This window comes from Canis lupus, chromosome 24, assembly GCF_048164855.1.
Source record: "Canis lupus baileyi chromosome 24, mCanLup2.hap1, whole genome shotgun sequence".
Classification (NCBI taxonomy): Eukaryota; Metazoa; Chordata; class Mammalia; order Carnivora; family Canidae; genus Canis; species Canis lupus.
In genome coordinates, this window is record NC_132861.1 from 26,971,728 (window position 1) to 26,991,145 (window position 19,418).

General features: G+C 34.4%; 1 protein-coding gene across 7 annotated transcripts in view; it reads right to left on the minus strand.

The window, feature by feature from the left end:
* GLRA3 (glycine receptor alpha 3) overlaps nt 1-19,418 on the minus strand; it is a 207,014-nt gene that overhangs the window by 144,024 nt on the left and 43,572 nt on the right. For all 7 annotated transcript variants that reach the window (XM_072796036.1, XM_072796037.1, XM_072796031.1 and 4 more), the window contains one exon: nt 8,732-8,799. In XM_072796036.1, coding sequence (XP_072652137.1) covers nt 8,732-8,799 — 68 coding nt within the window. The remainder of the gene's footprint in view (nt 1-8,731; nt 8,800-19,418) is intronic.

The window sequence follows — 19,418 nt, forward strand, 5'->3', positions numbered from 1 at the left end:
ACAGGACTTGTGAACCAGTACAATAAAATAAGAGGGAAAAAGGGAAGAAAAGAAAGAGAGATTTAAAGCATGAATACTGGAAAAGAAGATGTACAAATGTCTTAACCGTTTGTATGGACATCTTCATAGAAAATACAAAGAAATTGGCAAACTACTACTAGAACTACCTAAGTTATCAAGTTCTTAGGATGTATGTTAATATTCCAAGATATAATTGTCTGTCTACATGTTCATAGAAACAATTGGGAAATATAATTTAAATTATAACATTTGCACACACACACATTTCCAAGCTCTGTCTGCTGGGAGGGCACAGAAACAATGACACTGTGTTAGCAATGACCATACCTAGTAACCAGATCTGGGTTTCTAATACTGTTCTCCAATAAAAGGGACCAGGGATCCTTGGAGAAATTGCTGATTCTAGGGCTGGAGCAGGGAATATACAAGATGAGTCTGGAACATCTTTAAGTGGCAGGATGCAAGAAAGTGCTCCAAAAACAGAACTATGGGAATATGTGGAAAGGACACAGGACTCAACTGAATGGGCACCCAATGGCCAAAACTGTAATGACTTGAACATCATAGATAATATAGTACTGAATTACAACCCAAAGTGTAAAATAAATATCTATGAATCCATACTGGTATAAATAAATCATCGGACAAATATTTAAATGGGGAAGAGTAGATAAATGTTCTATATAGAAGAATGCCAAATAATATGCAGACATGATCCTTGCAAGGGCATGGAGAATAATCCTCCCCTATCCTTAAGTAAGGTCTGTACACTGCTTTTCAACAGAGGTGAAAAAAGGATTAATATTACAGTGGTGAAGTCTGACAAGTCATTATTAATGAGAGTGCATACTGTCCTAAGTGATAGTACATACCCTTGATATAAAGTAAGGAGAATGGCACTTTACCTCCATGGTCTTCCTTCCCAAATTACATGATTCCAGTCTACTCATTAAAAAAAGTCAATTGAGAGACATTCTACAAAGTACCTGACCCATATTCAAAATTGTTAAGGCCATAAAATACAAGGAAAGTATAAGGAGATAGGACACCTAAATATAATGTAGTATCCTGGATCAGTCCTGGGACAGTAAAAGACATTAGAAGTAATAAGTAAATACTAAAAATATATATATATTTCAGTTAATAATAATGTGTCAAACACTTGTTCATTAGCTGTGACAAATATATTAATTCAAGATGTTAATAATAGAGGACACTGGGAAGGAGGTATGGGGGAACTCTATGCTATCTCTGCAATTCGTCTGTAGATCTGAAACTACTCTAAGATAAAACTATTTTTAAAAATTAAAAAATGTAATATTTATGACCATACATCAACACTTGGGAACAAATAAAATATATGACAAGCTCTGAAAAATGTAACTGAGAATAACGGAAGAAGATAAATAAATTGATATACTAGCTCATGGATTAGAAGACTTACTACTTGTTTTGGGGATTGTTTTGTATTTAATGATTTCTGTGTTCTGTAGAAAGAGGGCCCTAACTCTGGTAAAGGAGATCTATACCAAACTGAAGCAAACATTTATTTTAGAAATACTATAAATTTCCCCTTTAAAGCCAGGAACAATATATATTTCACTCAATACTGTTTTTGCTAAAACAGCAAGATGAGTAAAACATGGACAGTATATAAGGACCAGGAGGAATAAATTAATATATTATTCACAGATAAAATGATTGCATGAAGGAACTAGAAAATCTTAGGACTAAAATGAAAGCATATTAAAACAATGTATAAAACAATCATATTCCAACATACCAGCAATAAAGATTTAGAAAATATGACTAAAATGTTGCAATTTAAAAATATATATTTTTAAAATAAAGGAGAAATTAACATTAAAATATATGCAAGAAATTCATGAGAGATTGTGTGTCTGTTGAATAATAGTAAACAATATTTCAATAAAGAAGAGATATATTCATGGATGGGAAACTCAATATTTTAAGGTGACCATTCTCTCAACACTCGTCCATATATTCAAGTTTATTTTGTGGAACTTGACAAGATAATACAAAAATGATACGAAAAAACAAACTTCCAAGAAGAGTCAAGAATACTTTGAAAAAGAATAAACTGTGTATTAGGAAAGATGTCCTATTAAATATCAAATCCAATTTAAAACTACATTAAATAAAACTATAATATTGGTGCAGGCATAGAAAGATTGACCATTGGCACAAAATTAAGAATTTTGAAACAGATTCATTTAATATATATAATATAATATATATTATATAATATATAGGTATATATGTATATAATTACATATGAAAGAGGTACAATTGCAGATTTGTAGAAGTAATTATTCTATTGTGAAATAAATAAAAGTAAATGCCTACTGCGCATCATATATAAATATACCACAACACAAAATTCCAGGTGAACTAAAACCTAAATAGGAAAATCAAAAATGCTTTTAGAAGAAAATGTCTTTATGAACTTAGATGAGAGAAGGATTTCTTCAGACAATGAAGCACAAACCAATGAGTAAAACAAGGGTAGATTTTGTAAATTAAAATGAAATAATTTATACATCAAAAGACATCATGAATACACTGAAAAAAAAGCAAAATTGGTATTTCAAATGCATGTAACTGAGCATTCATCTTCAGAATAATATATGTGTGTGTGTAGTGTATGTTGGTGTATACATTATAAAAACAAACAAGCATAAATGTACAAAAGATATAAAAGTCATTTTGCACCAAGGACACCAGAATGACAAAAAAAAAAAAAAAAAAAGAAATCAAGAAAAACACGTAACCACACTATTTAATCAAGGAAGTAGGTAATAACAGAAATTATATCCAAAGTGAGTAAACATTAGCTGTGGGAGATGTAAAACAATAAAAAATCTCATAAAATTAATAGCAGGTGTTTAAGACAGAATGGCCACTTTGGAGCACAATTTAGTAATATTTGAGCCAAATAATTTCACTTCTGAGAATACAGCCTTTGACCAAATAATTCCACTCCTGGGTATATATCCTATAGAATATTCTGCATATGCATAGTAGAAGAAAATGTGCAACAATTTTCAATCCAGGGTTTTCATAGTGGTAAAAACATTAAAAACAATCAAAATGTCCATCAAATGTAGAATGGATAAATACAATACAAATACAATATGGAATACTTCCTGAAATGAAAATGAATGGAAGAGCCTAAGGCTTATCTCAAAAAACATAAATTTGAGCCCAAAAATCAAATTACATGTGGACACTACAGTATGACCATTTTATTCATGTTTTCATGATTGTAGAATGGAATTTATGTCTTAATATCAAATTCAGGGAAAAAGCTTCTTTTGGAAAGTAGGGAAACAGTGTCTGGGGCAAGAGTATATGGTCAGCTTCAATTTATTTTTGATGTTTACTTTGTTAAGATGATAGGCACATTAGTGTTACTTTTCTATGCAAAGTGTATTTTGCATAGGTAATAACTCTATTTGATTAAAACAACTAAGATATACTTCAAAAAAAAGAATGTGTAGGATTTTCCATTAAGAATCTGTAATGGACACTGTAAATCTTTTATGGTATACTAGTTTTGGATTTCTTCGGAGATTATAATCATCCAATGATTCAAAGTAGCATCTACATATGCATGATTATTGTGCAACTAAAATGTGAACCCATCATTTATGTGAAAAATAAAGAAAATGTACAGTTTGACAATTCTGTGAGATCACAGCAGATCTTCAGATGCTCTTACCCAAACCTCCCATATATTTCTGTCTACAAACACCTGAAAACCTATTATATCAAAACTATCCAACCTTTTTTGTTTTTATTTTGTAAGAACAATTTATTCTTTCAGCACTAGTGAAAAGTAATGGTTCAATGAGTAAATATTGACTTAAGGCAGATAGCCGAGTACTTCTCTAACTCTAACATATGTGTAACAAGATGGAGAGCCATCTGTTTTCTGAAGATAGGAGGTTAAGCTAGTATATTCAGTTTGAGAAAGTGCTATACATACACACCCAAATTACTACATTCAGATATGTTTGTTTTTTTTTTTAAAGTCCAACTTACAAATGCTTTCATCCTAGCATTTAAGCCTTATCCACAACTCATAACAGGTTTTTCAAGAGTCACGTTAATGTGATCTTGAGCTTCCTTCATAGAAGCAATAAAAACAATCATGAACCTCTTTCATTACCACATGTTTAGAAGGTAGGACAGACATACCTCCCTTACCAAGGTCATATCACAAAAGGAGAACAAGAATGACTCTAATGATGGTAAACCACTTTTATCTTTAATTAAAAAAATTTTTTTAAAGAACTGTGGCTTCCAATAGTTGTTAAATCACTGCCTAAGAATGTGAACTTGGAATAATGGAGGCTGAACATGTCCTTAGAGAATCTCATTATATATGACACATAACTCAAATGTAAAACAAATAGGGAAGTTTAAAAATTTCAGGATATTTATAGAAAAGCATTCACCATTATGTGTCAAGAATAATAAAATTGTACTCAAATGAGAATGGTTGGAACTATATTAGGTTAATTAGACAAATAAATATTGGGGAATAACAAGTTCCACAGTTAAAAATAAATTAGAATTTATGTTATTGGAAAGATGCACATATAATTTTTTTAAAAGATTTATTTATTTATGTGAGAGAGGAGGGGAGAAAGAGCACAAATGGAGGAGTGGCAGAAAGAGAAAGAATTCCAAGCACACTCCCTGCTAAGCATGGAGCCTGATGATGCCAGGAGCTTGATCCCAGGACCCTGAGATCATGATTTGAGCTGAAATCAAAAGTTAAACTCTTAACCAACCAAGAGACCCAGGTGCCCCAACACACAAAAATATTAAAAAAAAAAAAAAAAAATTCGTGCAAGAAGAAAATGCAAAATACATTAAAATTTTGAATAACTTATTTTTTAAAACAAATGGGTAAATATATAGAATATCTACTAGAGAGATTTTCTCAAGAATCAAATAATTATCTCAAATGGAACTAAAGATGAATTTAAAAAAGAGGAGAGATACAATGGTGAGAAACTAGACCAGCAGTGGGAGCTTAATTATTTGGTCAGTAAACAGACATTGAAGACAGTTAAGGTCTTTGTTAAGCAAAGATTGGGAGAATTATTTGGATTTATTTTAGATATGAGATCTCAGGTGCAACAACATCCATTAATGATTATAGGTAATTTGAAATTCCATCCTCACAATTTTAATACATTGTCATAGTTGAATTAGGCTATTTGTGTTGTAAAAAAAACAAAAATAAACTATATTAGTATAAGAAGTGTAAATATTTTTAAATATATATAAATGGTTTTATATAAATAAATTAATTTGAACAATATTATAGCAACTACAATAACAAGACAAAGTTTAGTTGCAGAGCTGTGATGGCAGAAACTGAATAAAATATACCAATCTAAACAAGTTGTAGGAAAATATTCTATGAATCTTAAGATATAAATATAACAGTAAGTCTTAATTCTCTCCATTCCTATGCACATGGACACCATATTGCAGCTCTTCTATATGATATCATTAAAATTCTTTTAAATATTAAATCTGACTATATGCATAGAAATAATATCACCTGTTTAAAAGTTTAGAAGACTAAAAAGAAAGATAACCAACATAGACATAGTAAATTTTATAATACTTAACCTCTGAGATGCCTGATTAATGTTCATTGATGTTGCCTGATTCTGAAGAGGAAGATGATAGATGCTAAAAATGATTTCCAGAAAAATACATTATGATAGAATATATATAGATGGAAAGAATTCCTATGTTAGAGAAGGGAAATTAAACCAAGAAGAGTCACTGCAAGAGTATATTTGCAATATTCTGCAATCTTTTTGTGTAAGATTATTTTAATAATATTAATGTTACACAAAATAAAGGGAATCTAAAATTATTAAAGGTAAGAAATTTAATTTTTTAAAAAGATTTTATTTTATTTATTCATGAAAGACACACACAGAGAGGCAAAGACACAGGCAGAGGGAGAGGCAGGCTCCATCCAGAGAACCCAATAGGGAGTTCCCTCCATCCAGAGAACTCAATCTGGGGACCGGGATCACACCCTGAGCCTAAGGCAGAGGCTCAACCACTGAGTCATCCAGGCATTCCATAAAGGTAAGAAATTTTAGCTGGTGAAGTCATCCTCTATATAGTGCGCCACAACCATTTAGCAGTAGACTGATGAATTACATTATAAAAAGCAAAGACCTTCCGGAACCTGACAATCTTTCTGGTTTTAATGAGAAGGAAATTTGGTGACGTCTTCTCTTTTTTCCCAAGACTCTTCCTTCACCCCAGAAAGATAAGTAAGGCTGTAAATCTTTCCAACTATTGCTGCCCAAAGTATTTTGTGAAAGAGATCTTGCTAAAGAGAAAGTATAAACATATTTTTAGGTTTTCAAGATTTTACAGTGTGTATAGCAGCTATTCAAATGAGAAAGTTACCAGAGCTCGAAATACAATTTGAAAAGTCTAAGTAGAAAAAAGCCAACAGAGATTCTTTCATCTTTAAACACAATTCGGACTAGGAATGTATGGTAGAGGAAAAAATTTTCCACCCCAAAATGTGTCTCTTTGGCATATGGATTGTTTTAGGTTGATTATTTTTAAGAAACAGAAAACTCAAGAAGTTTTTCTTTTACTAACTGCTTAAAAGGATTTAGATAGAGGACCTGTTCCAGGAAGGGAGCTAGCACCATAGTTAACTATAGTTATAATATGAAGTAGGACGGGTAGATAGGTAGGAACCAGCAAGGCCTGTTTGATCAAAGTCCTCTCAATATCCCACTGTTTCTGAGTTGGCCAGCAAACATTTGTTTACCAAACATTTACTCTTTTTCATCTTCCTGTAAATTGCTTTCCTTAGTTTGAGGTCCCAGACTTCTCTCCCCTTCTGTTCAGCATGACCTATGTACCGCATCTTGCCTGTCTTTGGAATCTTTTCTGTTTATGTGAATTCTTCTGATGTATGTTATTAAATTTGATTTTCTTCTGTTACCTGTCTCATGTCAATTTAATTCTTAAACCAGCCAAGAGAATCTTGAGGGTAGAAGAAAATTTTTCTCCCCAATAGTACAAATGCAGGATATAAATCACAGCCAGATATTCAATGAGAATCTAGAATACATCAGAGTCTAAAACAGCATTATAGTCATTTTGGAATCAGAATTGCACCAGAACAACACTATGCTTATGTAAGCAAATTATTTGCATTTTCTCTGTGTTTACACAAACACACACATTCATATTATTTTTTTAAGGATTTTTCTAAAATTTACTTATTAATGAGAGATAGGTAGGAAGAGAGAGAGAGAGAGAGAGAGGTAGAGACACAGGCAGAGGGAGAAGCAGGCTCCAGGCAGGGAGCCCCACGCGGAACTCGATCCCGGGACTCCAGGATCACGCCCTGGGCTGAATGTGGCGCCAAACCGCCGAGCCACAAGGGCTGCCCACACATTCATATTAATTTATACACTGTATTTAAGATAATTCTATATAATGCAAATATGTGAGCTCAGTTCTTCTTCACTGATGTTTTTACTATAATTGTATTATATTGAGTTTGATAAAACCACAAAGATGCCACTAAGTGACTAAATATTGCATACATGAGAAAAAGAGAATTAAAAAAAAAAGATGCCTAAGTCTCTTCCTATTGAGATAGATCCTGTACGCACATGCACATCTCTACATCCACCCATAATAATTTACATATTAGATTATTTTTTCCTTAGAAAATTTTCTATCAAGTCGTTCTGAGGTATGTACAATAACATAGCTCTCTACTTAATAATGGTTTTGGAAGCTAATAAATCTTTAAGTATTTTACATCCTATTTTAGCTAAAATCAACTTTGAAAATTAATGCAAATTATACTCGCTAAATTTAGGAATGGAGTATAATTCTAGGTAATTTAAGAACCACCATACAGTTTCAATTTAAAAAAAAAAAAAGTTGCCTGCTAGCTGATTTTACAGATATCCAGTGATTCATGAGTCTATCTCTGCATTTTATTTCAGCTAAAATGCACAATAAAGGCTGCAGTGCAAAGTAGAGACACAACATGATCTTTAGAGAAAGCTATAAAATTCAAATTAGAATAAATTTGCTCTGTAATGATAATTTTTCGGCCTTAATAACTTCATTATATAAAATGTTCTCGATTACATAGTAATGAAGTCTCTGTTCAATGAATTTCAGTAAAGTAAGGCATATACCACAATTCACAAAATACTTATGATATTTTAGCAAATATTATATTCATTTGGAAAAGAAACAAAATAAAATACTTAAAATAATATTATAAACATATTATAAATATACAGAATTATTGAACATGAAATTATTTACTCCTATGTTTATGTCTGGTTATTAAAAAGCATAGAAAAGAAATAAGTTATATGGTAAAATTTTAGTTTTAATTTGAGGTAATATTTAAATACCAAAATGGGAAAAATCAATCTTGTTTTCACTTATATTTATTTCTCTAATATACCATCACCAAATGAAACATTATTATTCGCAGTTGATTATAATTTAATTATACCATTAATTTTATTTTTAAAAATCTCATTATATTAATTTTGGCTTTAAATTACATAACACAGCAGAAAATTTGTCATTCATGTAATTACAAATGACTTTAGTGTGAAACTTGTTACAAAGTAAACATGCCTACCATTGTTGTCTCAGCGATGGAGCCAAAGCTGTTTATGAATATGTTGCATGTGACATTAACAGGAGGACCTGAAAGAGAGATGAAAACATAAGGGCTCTTTATTTTCAAATAATTCCATGCTTTTCATTATTAATTTTTTATTTTAATTATTTTTTAAAAAAGAAAATATGTATGTTTATATTTGTATATGCCCCGATTCTGTGAATAATCTGAATTGGAAATCACAAATTCATAGTCTCCTTTGAACACTGATGCTGGCCCTTATGCAAGTCATTAATCTCATTTAGTCTCAGTTTCCTTGATTTGATATCTCTAGTAACTTTGTAAATGCCTGATTTGGTAAATCTAACATCTGAACACCTTCAGGCTGTTTCTATTTTTTTCCCCCCCTTATTTATGGGCCCTATTTTGCTGCATATTTTTTGTCACATAATTTTTGTGAGGTTAAAAACTGGATACATTAGATAATACAATGTGGCAACTCTGGAAACCAGACCTCCACTTGCATCCCACAAATGGTCTCTGCTGGTGTTCTTTGCTGGTGTTCTTTGCTATTTAGTGACTTATCCAGGTACGTCACTAATCACACTAAATAATCACTTTACCTAAAAAATGTCTGCATTTCCCTATGGTGTGCAGCCACTGAGGTCTCTGCTCAGTGACCTTAGTGGTCAACTAGTGATTGGTCAGATTACCTTATTGCCCTGAGTCAATACATCTTCCACCCTTTGCCAGGGACTTCATGTTTGTTTGGAGGGATGCCTTTAGTGTTCAGGCCTTTACCTTCACTTCCTTTCTTGCACAGGGTTTGAGGTCAGCCAGAGGTGAGAGGTTGGGGACCTCCCAGGTCTTTCCTAGGCAGGGACACAGCCTTACACTTGTGTGTACTCTCTAGATCTACAAGAGGATATTAGAGCTTTTCAAAGCTGCCTACGAGCATCTCATTCTTCAGATCTTTTAAAAATTTTTGTTCAGGCTCTTGTTTGCCCAACTGGTATCCCAGCCTTAGGCAGCTGCAGTGTTAAACCTTTTCTTGTAATCATTTTCAACAAATGCCCAAGGATAGGATTGCCCTACTGGGAGAGTTCCCAGTCATTGCCCAATAATGATAAGCCCTCTGACTGGGACTCCTCTAAGGAGTAGGCCAGGTTAAAGTAACATAGCTGTGGAGATGGACTTTCTGAGGGGCCGGCCTTTGATACATGCTGGGCTCCTGGACTGTACAGCTTCTGTGGTTGAGAGGCTTCTGGTTTTCAAGGCTACCAAGAGCTCAGGAGTGGAACCTATTTAAATACTCTGTTTCTAGAGAAGCCTATTGGTTTGTTAATTACACATTCCTTAGTGTGTTACAAGCTTTTCAGAGCCTTTTAAGGTTCATTTTGACCATTTTTCCAGTATTTCTGTTGCTTTTTTTTTGGAGGAGTGAATTTACAGAGAACATTGCTCCACCATTCCAGAAGTCCCTATAAGTGCCTGATTTAGCATTCATCATAAAACCAACAAATTTTGTTTTTATGAGATCCATTTATTCACTCCTTTACTAAATATTTAAAACTGTGTACACCAAATTAAAGAAGACCCAATGAGATTATTACTTAGCAGAGTAGAAGGAATAAGATCTTATAAATTGGTGAGTACTTCTCATTACCAGGTGTTGTGCAGATTCATAGATACCATTTAACCCATATCACATTGACAGTGGGTAATATTACCATTTTAAAAATAGTGAATTAAAGCTCAGAGAGGATGACATAAGGTGCTAATAAATAGTACATTTAGAATTTGAATCACCAGTCTGATTCTAGGAATCATTCTTTTTCCCCATCATATCAGGTTGTCCCACGATCTTCACATAACATTACATCCAAAGGATTCCATTATCTGGCTACTGACTTTGTTATGAAGCTGAAATAGTGTGTGGTAGGGATTAAAATAACTCTATGAGTTAAACTCACCTAATAGATAATGCCACACACAAAAACCTTATCTAAGATAGCAGCCCCTTGCCCTGTATCTCTATGTCCCTGCTCACTAGAGATAATCCCTTCAATTTATTTAATGGATTCTTTGGGGATTTACCTAATTTTCTTTAAATAATGAGTTTATTTTGCTACTCTTAAGTGCTCCAGTTTTGGATGCCTCCACAGCAGAAGAGGATTTAGCTTTCTATCAAACATTATCACCATCCCTATTAACATAAACCTTTTTTTTCTGTCCTCCTAGGACACAGATACTGTTGCATTGTCATGTTGTTAGATTCGTATATACATTTTATATCATGACAAGGTGAATAATACCTCCAACTAAGTCATACAATAAATTATGACTACTTTTCCTGTCCTGAAAAACATTTTCTGGAGGTTGATAATTGCTTTACGTATTTTACATAGTTTCCTCCATATGTATCATTAACTTACCCACAAGTTCTAAAATGTCTAAATTATGTTTCAATGTCAGATTCATCACATATTTTATTAGCTTTATTGTCCTTTGCATTTACTCCAAAATGAGACTTTTTTGTTTTGGAACCTAGCAGTGATCTTATGATCTCACATGATCATTATACTGGGGATTACTTCTATCTTCTCTTTGGTGGGATCTCCTTTCTTGGCCCGCATATTTTCGTTTTTCTTCGTTTAATTCTTCATTGTATTTTTTTAAAGATTTTATTTATTTATTTGAGAGTGAGTGAGAGAACAGGCACACAGAGGGAGAGGGAGAGGCAGACTCCCCACTGAGCAGAAAGCCCAACGTGACGTTCCATCTTGAGACCCTCGGATCATTCATTACTGAATGAGCCACCCAGGCACCCCTATTTCTTCATTTTAGTAGAGCATGTACTTTAGTAATTTTTGGAGAAATGGTGCATATGGATATGAAGCTTTGGAGAATTTGCTTGTTCACAATTTGTTTAAACATCCTCTCAATTAACACCTAATTTTGGTATACAATTTTAGGCTGAAAGGTTTTTTTTCTGAATTTTAAAGATATTTCTCATTATTTTTTTTATTTTTTGTATTGCTATTAAAAATATACAAAGCCATTCTAATTCTCAATCCTTTGTAAAGATAAAAAATATTTGTGCCAATATTTAAAAATAAATTAAAAAAATAAAAACATAACAATGCCTCATTAGTTAGAATAGTTGAAAATTATTTGTGGTTTCAATTTTCATTTTCTTGATTGCTGGTGCACAATTTTCATCTTTGCTTTTGTACTCATTTTCTCATTTCCATTTGTCTTGCTTGAATATGACAGGGGGAAAAACAACAAAATTATTCAAAAATGAAGCTCATGATCCATAAGCCAATGAATTCTATGCACATTGAAATAATCTTTAAAATAAATCTGTACCTGATTTTAACCTAGATGATATGGCATGGAACCAAAACACCAATATTTGTAAAAGTTCCCCAGGTGATTCAGATGTACAACAATGCTGGAAACCACTGGCCTAACGAACTTCAGAGTAGGAACCTCTGTGCCCATTATACTATAGGGCTAAAAATGAAAGATTTTCTTAGAAGTGAAGAAATAGGGAAGAGTCAGAACTTAGAGTTAGGCCTTGAAGATGCAAGGCCATTAATTTTGATTAGAGACTGGCCTATTATAAGTTTGATAACAATGCTAATAAAACAAGTAAATGCTGCACAGTTAGAAAGAGCCCAAAATCTATTGACCATCAAGATGCGTAGAATGTAAAATTAAACAGAAATAGAAAATAAATTATTTTAAATATGAAGGATGGACATTAAAGAACAAGAAAATCTCATGAAAGTCCTGAATCCAAGAGGTGCTATAATTATTTGACTACTAGTAGACAGATTTTTAAAAAATATTTCTTTCTTATTTCTAAATATTTACAAATGTTTAAAATCTTTAAGACAATAAGGGTGTCTTATACATCAATATGTGACAGAGAAGAAAGCATGAATCTTACATCCTGATTATTTTATCCCATTACAAGAGAAGTATTAAGTCACAATTAACTGTTAGATTCCTTTGACTTAATATAAGTCTAAAGTACTGAACCCTAAAATATGTACAAGTATCTGGCAATTTTGAAAAGCTAAAATCAATCATTCATATTTTCAAAGTTATTGTTTTCTAAAGAATGCTCAAACTTTGCTATTTTCTTTTGCTGCTAACAGTAATATGAATATAGGGAATATTGCTTAGCTTGAGACAAATTCTTCTGCACTCTATTGACACACAGCCTTTGGAAAAGGAAAAACACAAGGACATTGGTATTTGGGTTAATTCATCTTTCAAAAAAAATCATCTTTCGATAAAATGTTGATGGAAGTGCATCCATGTTGGGAAACATGGCCCAGTATATTGTTGTCACTATAAAACTGCCTGCTTCATCTGACTGTGAACTCATTGGGTGAAATTGGAATTAATAAAACAATGAGGGGGGTGGGCAGTTGATTTTTCTTATTTTAATTTAGCAAGAGGCAGGGGCTTTATTTTAGGGACTTTAATTTCTTTGTGGACATTGAATAAAAAATGAGGCATTTTTTATTATGTTTTTTCATCTCACCCTTTAAATTTAATTATTACTTTATAATTTTACATGGTGGTGGTGAAAATAGAATGAAAGTGGAAATTCAGTATAGGCTTTGGGAGCCTGAAGTGAGTGCTATTTGTTTGGATACATTTCAGTGTCTCTTGGGCTTCATGGCACTTCCTAATGATTCCAGGAAGATTCTGAAAGTAGCAGTATTAAGTTCGGTGGAAGGCTCCTCTGAGGAATTTGCCTTCTCTCTAAAATGCTCTGGCATCCCAAGTTGATCAGAGGCTTGCATCCAAGGTCAATGAGTAAAATAAGGAAAATAATGCATTTCCATAGAAGAACAAAGGGTCATAGGAGGAGTGGCTAATTGAAGTCTACTTCTAATTGGGAATATGTTTTATAATATAGGAAATAGACTCACAGCCCTTGCCTCTTCAATATGCCTCCAAACCAATGCAAAAAGCTCCTCCTAATGGCAGAAAGCCAGTCTGGTATCAGAGTCTAAATTTCATGTAGCAGTACAGTAAGTCACTGAGGTATAAGCCTTTGGTTCATTCCATTGGTTGTCACATGTGTTCTTTGCCTGATTATTAGAATACACAAAAGTGCCATACAGTTCCCATTTGACTACTTATGTGTATATTCTCTTCTTCAGCAGAAAGAAAGGTGAATGAATTCAGGCACTAAACCTTAATTCCAAATTTCAAAAATAGAGTAGACATGCCCTTTAAATATGTGTTTATGTATATATGTGTGTGTGTATACATATATATATGTACATATATACATATATATGTATAGATATAATTTTATTTAAAAAATTTTTTTAAACATTCTAAAAGTGTAAAGCAACTTGAAAGTGAAAGTCATGTTTTTAAAGGTAGTCTTGGGCTATAACATGGAATGTCTTTGATGTGATACAAAGTACTTGGAATTCACTTTGTGATGATGAGGGAGCCATTACAGATTTCTAATCATGGTTGTATAGTGAATCAACACAACACAGCGAGTTGTTATAGATGGCAAAAGCTTAGAGACAGAGAACACATGAATTTATTGTTTTAGTCTAGGTGGGAGATAGGATGGCCTTGACCAAGGCAGTGACAGTGGAGATGGATTACAAAGAAGGAAGTGGATACAGTACCATAATGTTTATCAAGCCTTATATTTATAATTTAAGCTTCTGGTCTATGGCAAATCAGAGCAGCAATCTTAGAGTAATCTTTCTACCTTAGCTATTAATATGTATACTCAAAAATTTTACAGAGAATGAAGCTCAGAGAAGACGAGATATTCTATTGCCATTACAGAGAGCACCTGTTTAGCAGTCTTTGGCCAATCTGCTACTTTTCAGTGCCAGTGCAAAAGCTGTTACATCCATCTAATACACTGCTATGTTTAGCAGCAGAGCAAAGAATTGCTTTAGCATCCATATGGCAAATTGTGCCTTTAAATTGTTCATTACATTAGCCATCATTGGCCCGAAAAGTAAATGACAGTACTTGCAGATGTTTTCAGTGGTATGTTTTCTTTTAGATGTCCCTTGAAGAAGTAGAACATGCCTTTCAAATTCAGATATAGATAAAGGCAAAATGGCAAAGTACATCGCAAAGCCTTGGCAATTAGATTATTGCTATTCATACTAGGGAAAAACTATTCACAAGGCAAATCTCAAGCAAACAAACAGAGAAACCAACAAAAAATAGCCCAAGATTTCATAAAAATAATTCCAAGAAAATTTTAACATAATGTTGTATTAAAACCTCACCCTTTTCAAAGACATAGAATTCAACTGAAAGACTCAATCTCAAAAAAAGGTTGTATTTACATCTATACACGTGAACTTACATGTGTACATGTCACATGTATGTATGTAGTCATGTCACAAGGAGAGACATTATTTATTTATTTGCTTATATTAAAGATTTTATTTATTTATTTGTGACAGAGAGTGGGGGGAGGGGCAAAGAGAGAAGAAGAGGGAGAATTCTCAGGCAGACTCACCGCTGAGCATGAAGCCCTATGTGGGGCTCGATCTCAAGACACTGAGGTAATGAACTGAGCTGAAATCAAGAGTCAGATGTTTGACTGAGCCATCCAAGTGCCCTTTATTTTCTTTTTTGATTGACAAAAATAAACTTGATGACTTTAGATCCAGATTTAAATTATTTGTTAGATACTCGAAAAAAGTTTGAAATTTATGGCATAAAAATAGGATCCAGTTTCTTCTTTCTGTTCCCTTTCCTTCCATTTCCTTCCTGCAAATGCAGTTTTAAAGCCATTCAATCAGGCAACACAAGATGGGCATCCATGCTGGGATGGCTATGGGAGCGTGGTAGACCAGACCAGATGAGAAGGACATCTGGGGAGAAGGGGTATATACACAGCACACACAGGATATTACAGCTAGAGGATGTTCCTATAGGGAGACAGCTGGTGTGGAGTATTAGAACCAGAGAAGGGTGAGGAGAGTGTCCACCTGGGGGCATCTGGGCATGATCTGTCAGAGTCTAAATAGGAGGGACTCTAGGGCATTTGTGCAGGAGAGAGAGTGGCCAGTGACTGCAGACAGGGAGAACTATTACATATTGATCAAATAAATCATTATTTTAATGATATAGGGAGCCAGGTTTCTTACTGTCAGATGAGGAAGTTAAAATACGAAAACTCAGAAACTAGAATAAACCTATGGTATCAGAGATATTAGTATGACTCATAGTTTTCAGAGAGAAGTAAAGATAGAGATGTAAATTAGTATACATATGAATATAAACATGTGTGTATTTATGCAAATGTGTGTATGTATATAGATAAATCCTAGAATATATCAACTTAATCAGTTAATCAAAGTGAACACTAACAGTGATAGCAAAATTTAACATGGTCCATCATCTGATAAAATATAATCAGAACAAAGCACCACTTCTGTGATACTCTTATTAAGATGCATTACTTAAAATGAATCATGAAGAAAATTACTAATGCAGATACGTTCGTTAGATTACTCCTTTCTGCCCCGAATAAGCATCGTTAAAGTCTCCCCTCCCACCGCGGTCACGTCTAAGTCAGAGTCTCCCAAAGAGCCCGAGCAGCTGTGGAAGCTCTTCATCGGAGGTTTGAGCTTCGAAACAACCAATGAGAGTCTGAGGACCCATTTTGAGCAATGGGGGACGCTTATGGACTGTATGGTAATGAGAGACCCCAACACCAAGTGCTCCAGAGGCTTTGGGTTCTCACCTACGCCACCGTGGAGGAGGCGGACGGGCCAGGAAGGCCCGGCCGCTCGAGGTGGCCGGAAGAGTCGTGGAACCAAAGAGGGCTGTCTCCCGAGAAGATTCTCAAAGACCCGGTGCCCACTTAACTGTGAAAAAGATTTTTGTCGGTGGCATTAAAGAAGACACTGAAGAACATCATCTAAGAGATTATTTTGAACAGTATGGGAAAATTGAAGTGATTGAGATCATGACTGACCGAGGCAGTGGCAAAAAGAGAGGTTTTGCTTCTGTGACCTTTGATGACCACGACTCTGTAGACAAGATTGTCATTCAAAAATCCCATACTCATCCCTGGGTGGCGCAGCGGCTTGGTGCCTGCCTTTGGCCCAGGGCAAGATCCTGGAGACCCGGGATCGAATCCCACGTCGGGCTCTGGGTGCATGGAGCCTGCTTCTCCCTCTGCCTGTGTCTCTGCCTCTCTCTCTCTCTGTAACTATAATAAATAAATAAAAATAAATAAAAACAAAAAAAACAAAAATCCCATACTCTGAATGGCCACAACTGTGAAGTAAGGAAAGCCCTATCGAAGCAAGAGATGGCTAGTGCTTCGTCCAGCCAAAGAGGCCGAAGTGGTTCTGGAAACTTTGGTGGTGGTAGTGGAGGTGGTTTTGGTGGGAATGACAACTTTGGTCGTGGAGGGAACTTCAGTGGTCGAGGTGGCTTCGGTGGCAGTCGAGGTGGTGGTGGATACGGTGGCAGTGGGGATGGCTATAACGGATTTGGTAATGACGGAAGCAACTTTGGAGGTGGCGGAAGCTATAACGATTTTGGCAATTACAACAATCAATCCTCAAATTTTGGACCCATGAAAGGAGGAAATTTTGGAGGCAGAAGCTCTGGCCCCTATGGTGGTGGAGGCCAATACTTTGCCAAACCACGAAACCAAGGTGGCTATGGTGGTTCCAGCAGCAGCAGCAGCTATGGCAGTGGCAGAAGGTTTTAATTACTGCCAGGAAACAAAGTTTAGCAGGAGAGGAGAGCCAGAGAAGTGACGGGGAAGCTACAGGTTACAACAGATTTGTGAACTCAGCCAAGCACAGTGGTGGCAGGGCCTAGCTGCTACAAAGAAGACATGTTTTAGACAATACTCATGTGTATGGGCAAAAAACTCGAGGACTGTATTTGTGACTAATTGTATAACAGGTTATTTTAGTTTCTGTTCTGTGGAAAGTGTAAAGCATTCCAACAAAGGGTTTTAATGTAGATTTTTTTTTTTTTGCACCCATGCTGTTGATTGCTAAATGTAATAGTCTGATCATGACGCTGAATAAATGTATCTTTACATTAAGATCTAGGGCATACCAGTCTAAGTTTGTGAGCATTTCATGTGAACATTTATAGTTTTAGAAAGACTTATCACTAAAAAGATTCTTCCGTTAAAATGACCTTGCATTATGTAAAACTGCAGGAGGAAACCTATATTTTTCAAAAAACAAGTGTGAACTTTAATCAAGAATAATGTCTGGATAAATATAAATAGTTAAAATGGATAAAGAATATGCTAATACTTTTCCCTGAAAAAGAAGCCAGGTAGGAATTAAGTAATAGGTATACATGCCATCCTGGGGGATAGAATGTGTTTTAGCAGAATAAACTATTTGAAACCTGGATTTGTGATGTGAGAGAAAGGGATTAATATAGAGAAATATTAAAAATGAAAAATCAGAAACCATAAAGACATTGTGAAGGCAAACAATGGTATTTCTAGATAAAGAAAATAACCATTGGAGATTGAATTTTTTTAAAATGGCAAAAAGCAATAAATGTTTGGGAAGGATATGTAATTGGGTGATTCCTGAGAGAACACTTTCTGCCTGAATCCAAATTAGATGTAAGGGTTATCAAACAATAAGGTCAAAAGAAAGAAGTAGAATCCAGAAAAAGTTGGTAAAATGGCCTAGTAAAATAGAATTTTATTGTCTATGGATGTACATTTATTTGTTATCTGATTGTTTTTCATCCACTATCTTGCTTCTAGTTTCAAATGACTCCTAGATGCTTCTATTTCAAGATGGAAAGTTAAACATAGTTTTCTTTCTCTCTGAGGACATAAAATGATGTTAGCAAATAAAAATGAGACTAAACACATCACACAAAAGAAAATGGGAGGAAAGTCATAATTAGTTTGATGACACAAAATATAGAAGGCAGGAAAAAACAAAACAAAACAAAACAGTTGATCAATGAAACAGAGCAGAACCTAAAATAAATGTGCGTTAGGACAGCATGAAGAAGGGAGCTAATGTGGTAGGACTGACCCAGGGAGGCACAGAGCTTAGGGTCCTTCTCTTCAAAAAAGGAGGTGGGAAGTTAAAAGGGGTCTGCGGGGAGAAACCAAAGGTACCTGTCTTAGAAGTTCCTTGCATCCCATCCATATTCCTACAGAGCAGGAATGGCTTGGGGTTTAGCCTGAAGACATTTTTGAAGGCATGGAAATAGCTTTTTTTTTTTTTTTTAGTTTTTGCAAACATAGTTCATTAAGGTGATTGGGAATAATATGGTTCTCTGAATCAATGCGGACTTTTAAAATACTTTATTTTCCCAGCTATACTGAGATATCATTGACATACAACATTGTTTAACTTTATGGTGCCTTGTATTGATCTGATACAGTTGCATATTGAAATATGATCACCATCTTACATTTACACATCTCCACCATGCCACATAATTACTATTTCTTTTCTACACTGAAAACATCAATGATATACCCATTTAGCGACTTTGAAATAGCAACTTAGCAATTTTTAAAAAAGATTTTATTTATGTATTCATGAGAGTCACAGAGAGAGAGAGAGAGAGAGGCAGAGACTTAGAGAGAGAAGCCAGCTCCATGCAGGAAGCCCTATGTGGGACTCCATCCTGGGACTCCAGGATCACACCCTGAACTGAAGGC